Source organism: Nematolebias whitei, chromosome 14 (assembly GCF_014905685.2).
Source record: "Nematolebias whitei isolate Nwh7 chromosome 14, NemWhi1, whole genome shotgun sequence".
Classification (NCBI taxonomy): domain Eukaryota; kingdom Metazoa; phylum Chordata; class Actinopteri; order Cyprinodontiformes; family Rivulidae; genus Nematolebias; species Nematolebias whitei.
In genome coordinates this window covers 28,985,944-28,992,568 of record NC_056511.1, presented here as the reverse complement: position 1 = coordinate 28,992,568, position 6,625 = coordinate 28,985,944, and the positions used below count along the sequence as shown (strand labels likewise).

General features: G+C 43.5%; 1 protein-coding gene across 1 annotated transcript in view; it reads left to right on the top strand.

Moving 5' to 3' along the window:
- The window catches only part of robo4 (roundabout, axon guidance receptor, homolog 4 (Drosophila)), a 187,736-nt gene that overhangs the window by 167,069 nt on the left and 14,042 nt on the right, over nt 1–6,625 (top strand). Inside the window, exon 19 of the mRNA XM_037687651.1 lies at nt 1,094–1,101. Within this exon, the coding sequence (XP_037543579.1) occupies nt 1,094–1,101 (8 nt within the window). The remainder of the gene's footprint in view (nt 1–1,093; nt 1,102–6,625) is intronic.

Here is a 6,625-nt window from a genome sequence, read left to right as displayed (position 1 = left end):
GCAAAACCCAGGAAGCGTTGTAACTGCTTCCTGGACTCGGGGGTCGGCCAGTCGACTACCGCCCTGGTCTTCTCAGGGTCGGTTCGGCAACAACCTCCCTCAAAAATAAAACCTAAAAATGAGACAGTGGAGGTGTTAAACTCACACTTCTCTGCTTTAACGAATAATTGGTTCTCCAACAGCCGCTGAAGAACCGTGCGAACGTGGGCCGTGTGTTGAGCGGGGTCGCGGGAATAAATAAGGATGTCATCTAGATAAACGAAAACAAAATTACCAATGAAGTCGCGCAGGACGTCATTAACGAGCGCCTGAAAAACAGCGGGGGCATTGGTTAACCCAAAAGGCATAACTAAGTACTCGAAATGGCCCAAAGGAGTGCGAAAGACTGTCTTCCACTCGTCGCCCTCTTTAATACGGACGAGGTGGTACGCGTTTCGAAGATCGAGTTTAGAAAATCAGGAAGCAGACTGTAACTGTTCCTGAAGAGAATCAATGAGAGGAAGAGGATATTTATTTTTAATGGTTATATTATTTAAGCCGCGATAGTCAATACATGACCGGAGTGATTTATCTTTTTTGGAAACAAAGAAAAAACCGGCTCCCACAGGGGATGTCGAGGGTCTAATAATGCCTGAGGCAAGAGATTCATTAATATAGTCAGACATAGACTCTCTCTCGGGACCAGAAAGGTTGTAGAGTCTACTTGACGGCAAGGGGGCGCCAAGTAATAAGTCAATCGCGCAGTCATAGGGACGGTGAGGAGGAAGTGACAAAGCGCGTTGTTTACTGAATACGGCCACCAGGTCGCGGTATTCAGCAGGGACCGAGGTAAGGTCGATCTCCTCTAGAGGAGGCGTGTCTCGAGGGAGCTCTTTAACGGCGGAGCGCAGACAGTTGCTGAGGCACTTGTCGCTCCATTTATCAACACAGCCACGCTCCCAGTTAATAACCGGGTTGTGGTTACGAAGCCAGGGGAAACCTAAAATTACTTGGGGTGTACGAGAATTAAATATAAAGAAATCTGTCATCTCATGATGATTTCCCGAGATAATGACATGCAACTCTGTGGTCTTTAGATTAATACGGAACAAAGTGTCTCCGGTTAAGCCGGCGACAGAAATTGACGGAATCTCGCGAGTGGGTAGAGAATATTCTTTAACTAAATCGGCGCTGATCAAGTTTTGTTCAGCACCTGAATCGATGAGAGCCGAGCACGGGAAACGACGGTTCTGTGTCTGAATGACCATGGGAAGTAATAGTTTGAATGGGGAGGTTAACGCAGACGTTCCCCCCAGTAACTCCCGCTTTACTGGTGGAAGTTCTCGTCTTCCCCGAAACGGACAGTGGGACAGAAAATGACCGGGATTACCACAATAAATGCAGAGACGGGCAGATACACGCCGCTGTCTCTCTGTAGGAGTCAGCCGTGCGCGCCCCACCTGCATAGGCTCGGGGGAGCGATCACGTGAGGGAAAAGAAGATGATTGGCTGTGACCAGGAAGCAAGGAAGACTGGGAGTTGTAGTTCACAGGGGATTGTTTTGGTGAAACGGACTCATAGCGAGGGGTCGTAAACCCGGAAGTGGAAGGATTATGGGATACGTAGTGTTGAGGTGCAGGCTTGGGCTCACCTGGAGAAGTCGAAAGCCCGGAAGTCGAGGGTCGATGGGAATTGTAGTTTGCCTCTCTCCTTCTGTCCCGGAAACGGTCATCGATTGAGATGGCAAGGTCTATCAGTTTGTCGAAAGTCTCGGGTTCATCTCGCGTGGCCAGCTGGTCTTTGAGAAAATCAGACAGAGTGTAGATGAACAGATGCTCAGATATATTCATCAATTAACACGGATTCCTCATTTTTCTGAACTGAATAAAACGTGCATTGAATTTAATGAAATGCAAACGTGAGACGTCATTTATATTTGACCCATCAAAATGAATGCGGTCATTTATTTACAGAATCAAAGTTTAACATCAAACATTTACATTAATTTGGCAAATTATGAAAATAACAACATAAGCAATCAATCAGGAAAAATCATACGGCCATGATTTTTCCGTTGCGTCACCACAGACATTTATGAAAACTGTACAATTATGATCTTTTACCCACACGGATGTGGATGAGCACTTTACACAGACATTTCTAAAATATCTGGAAGAATATCTACTTGATAGAAGAGTTTAAAGATGGGAAAGAAGTTTAGAGGGAATAAGATGGTGTTTGAGGGAGTGTTGACAGAACGGCACTCTCCGGGCTTTCTTCAGCTTTTCCTTACAGTACACTTAGGTGGTGAAATCGACTCTTTTACCTGGAGATGTCTCAGGCGAGATTCCGTTTAACGCACCCTTCAGCGTCTCCGTAGGATGCTGTTACTCGTCCGGAGTAGCGGCGAGATTCTGTTTTCCCACAGCTCACCTCAGTGGAAAATGTTATAATCCCATGAAACTCGGAAGAGCTCTGTTGTCATGTCAGGATCTTCCCGGCTCCCAGAACTGGGCTTCTCCGCACAGAACTGAACAGAACTGAACTCAACCGAACCGAGTAGAACCCTCACAGAACTGGTTAGACCAGGAAGTACCGACATTTTAAAGAGCCCTTTTCCCGGTTCATCTGGGAGTATTCCCATTGGCCAGAACCGACCAGACGGGGTGTGTTTTGTGACGTAAAAGGTTAGAATGCAGCAAGAATTGTTATGGAACAGATCAAAAATGTTCTCACAGACAGAGTTTTGTTTTGGCGAGTTTCAGAAACAGGTGCCAAAACCCCCTCTGTTGACGTCTGAGAGGATATAAACAAGACAGTTGTTCCAACGCATGTCTGCTTCTTCCTGACCCTGGAACGCACACTTGCATGAGAATTAAAAATCATTACACAGTTAATAAAATTGATTAGTTCACTGCAACATCTAAAATGGTTTGAACTAAGACACTTTGATTATCAACATCTGTAAAATAGTAATGATAATAAAAAGAGAGTGTTCTTTCACTTGATTATCAAGAAAGAGAGTCTCAGGATGGGTGAACCTGTATCTCTGGATTCAAGTCAATGAAATGACAGTTTCTGTCCCACAAGGTTCTTAAGGTCAAGGGTTTTGACCTTAGGCTTAGTCTTGACCCCAGATTAAGTTCACTACAAGAGCGTTAAGGAAAATACCTTGGAGGGCAGGCTCGTCCTATCCTGTTTGGGCAGCAAGGATCCGAAACTCCAGCACGAACTCCGAGGCATTACGACGGCCCTGTCGTAAATTCAACAACCGCTTGGTGGCATTTGATGCCTGCAGGGGATGGTCAAAAATCCTGCGAAACTCTCGAAGAAAAAGTTCATAGGAAGCAGGGGGGTTATCATGGCTCAAGAGGAACGAGTCAGCCCACCGGAGAGCATTACCTTTGAGTTGGCTTACGAAGAAGGTGATTTTGGCCATGTCCGACGAGAACTGGGAGGGAGCCCCCTCGAAGGCGAGTCGGCACTGGAGCAAGAAGCCGCCACATTGGTCAGGGTCTCCGGTGAAGAACTCAGATGGTTTAACGAATATTTGTTGGACAGGAGGAGTGGGATCAGGAGCCACGGGGACTGGCGGAGCGGCTGGAGCTGAGGAGGCAGAAGCTTGCAGTTGATATTTAATGGATTTAATCATACCCCCGAGCTCCTGAAAGTTGGACTGGACCGTAGTTTGGTGAGTCAGCACATGATATAGAATCTTGTCCAACCTGTCGATCCGTTCCTCCGTGGAACCGGGAGTTGTCTGCATGCTCTTGGTCTCATTCTGGGTCTTTTCTGGCTGGAGCATTTCTGTTAGGAGTGCGCGGGGAACCCAGATGATATGAGACCCAGAACGAGACAGACACAGTGGAAATACAAAAGAACAGTGTTTATTATGTACAGTGAATTTAAAGTGTCCACAAGCTGCTTCTCAGAGGCTCCTGGAAAGAGGGACGACAGGTTAATAGTTGTCCAACGGGGAAGGCCAGAGTGGTTTGTTTACTGAGCGTTTGTCCTTACAGTCCAAAGCCCGAGGAGGTGAGCTGGTCCTTCAGTCCAGGGAGAGCGAACAGCAGAGGGAAATCCAACAAGGGTCCAAAGGGAAACGAGGAAGGCTGGCAACTGGAGGCAAAGAGGCACGAGAGATGCCTGACAGGCCGAGGGACCCAGGTCAGGTCACGAGGGAATCCAAAAAGCACGAGGAACCAGGAAACTGGAAAAAAGAGCAAAGGTGAACAAATTCTTTTCACCGACATTTGCCTCACAACAGTACTATACCATAAGAGGTGATATGCTCCAGCGATGAGTCACACCGGACTGCAGCCTTAAGTAGATGGAGAGGCTCATCAGGCTGATGGCCGCCAGGTGTTGGTAATCAGCGGCCATCAGCAAGGCAGGCTGCAGGCAGTGGGACCCTTACAATATGTTCCAAATATTCAATTCCTTTACACCTCCAACCTGGGTAGTTTATCATCTTATTCTGTTGTAGGATGTCAGGGTTGTTCCAGATGGGTGTAGGTTTACATGGTATTAGTGAAGACTCTGTCATTTTAAGAAACTCCCACCAAGCTGTCAGAGAGGAGCTGATATTGATGCTTTTAAAGCATTCCTGTCGTTTTATGTTTGAGCTAATGAATGGAAGGTCCGAGATCATTATATTATTGCAAAGTGTCTGTTCTATGTCTAGCCAGGGTTCATCAAGGGGTGTGTTTTATCCATTTTGAGATGTATTCTAGCCTGTTGGCTAGAAAATAATAATAAAAGTTGGGTAGTTCTAGTCCTCCTTTATCTTTGGATTTCTGTAGTGTTTTTAATCTAATACGAGGGCGTTTATCTTTTCACAGAAATTTAGAAATAGAGGAGTCCAGGGATCTAAACCAGTCAGATGATGGTTTATTTGGGATCATTGAGAATAAATAATTTATTCTAGGCAAAATCATCATTTTTATTGATGCGATCCTTCCCATGAGAGATATGGGTAAAGATTTTCATCTAGCCAGATCATCCTCAATTTTCTTTAAAAGTGGGGTGTGGTTTAGTTTTGTTAAATCTGCTAATTTAGGCGAAACTTTGATACCCAAATATGTAATATTCCCTGATTGCAGTTGTGTAGTAAGTGAATTGTTGAAAGAGCAATTAATTGGTAGAACTGTGGATTTTAGCCAGTTTATAGAGTAATCTGAAACTTTTGAGAAAGAGTTTATCAATCCAATAACCTGAGAGATGGAGGTTTGTGAATGCCGGAGGAAGCGCAGCACATCATCAGCATATAGACTGATTTTGTGCTCTCTGTTCTTGCATTTTATGCCTTTAATATCTGTAGTTTGCCTGATTGCTGCGGCTAGTGGTTCGATGAAAATAGCAAACAGTGAGGGGGAGAGTGGACATCCCTGCCTGGTGCCCCTTTGCAGAGCAAAACTAGCAGATATTTGATTATTTGTCCTAATGCATGCTGAAGGAGAACTGTATAATATTTGTAACCAATTTATGAAATAATTTCCAAAACCAAATTTATGTAAGGCTGCAAATAAAAATTTCCAGTTAACTCTATCGAAGGCTTTTTCTGCATCTAGAGAGAATATTGCAGTTTCAATATTTTTACTGTAAGAATAATCTATTAAATTAAATAATCTGCGTGAATTTGTGGCTGAATGTCTCCCTTTTATAAAACCAGTTTGGTCTGAATGTATTATTAGAGGAGTTACCTTTTCTAATCTTTTTGATAGGGCTTTACAAATTATGTTAAGATCAACATTGATAAGAGATATGGGACGATAACTGGTAGGTAATACAGGGTCTTTGCCTGGTTTTAACAGGAGACTAATGTTGGCAGAATTTATATTTTTTGGAAGTCTGTTATTTTTCTCAGTTTCTTGTAGCATTTTGTGAAGTAGTGGAGCCAGGATATTCCAGAATTCTTTATAGAATTCTGTTGGGAATCCATCTGGACCTGGAGCTTTTTTATTGGACATGCTTTTGAGGGCTTCCTGGAGTTCCACTGGTGTCAGTGGTGAATCCAGCTCCATTGTTTGACTATCTAATAGTTTAGGAAGTGTTATTTTATCCAGGAATTCATTAATTTAATTATCTGATGGGTTTATCTGGGGCGAATACAAGTCTTTATAAAAATCTCTGAAAATGCTGTTAATTCTTTCAGGGTCGTAAACTGTATTCCCAGTCGAGCCATTAACACCAACTATAGTTGTTTTTTCCTTATTTATTTTGAGCTGTTTAGCTAGAAAGCTACCTGACTTATTGCTCTGTTCAAAATTTTTGATTCTAAGTCGTTGTATTAAGAATTGAGTTTTTTTGTTAATACATTCTTTTAATTCCAATTTTGCACTCTGCTTCACACACATTCATACAGCACTTTACCACAAGCACACATATTTATACAGCGCTCTACTAAACACACATTCATACAGCACTCTACTACACACACACATTCATACAGCACTCTACTACACACAATCATACAGCACTCTGCCACACACACAATCATACAGCACTCTACCACACACACATTCATACAGCACGCCACCGTACACACTTTCGTAAAGCACTCTACTCGACACACATTTATACAGCATTCTACAATACACACATTTATACATCACTCTACTACACACTCATTCATACAGCACTCTAC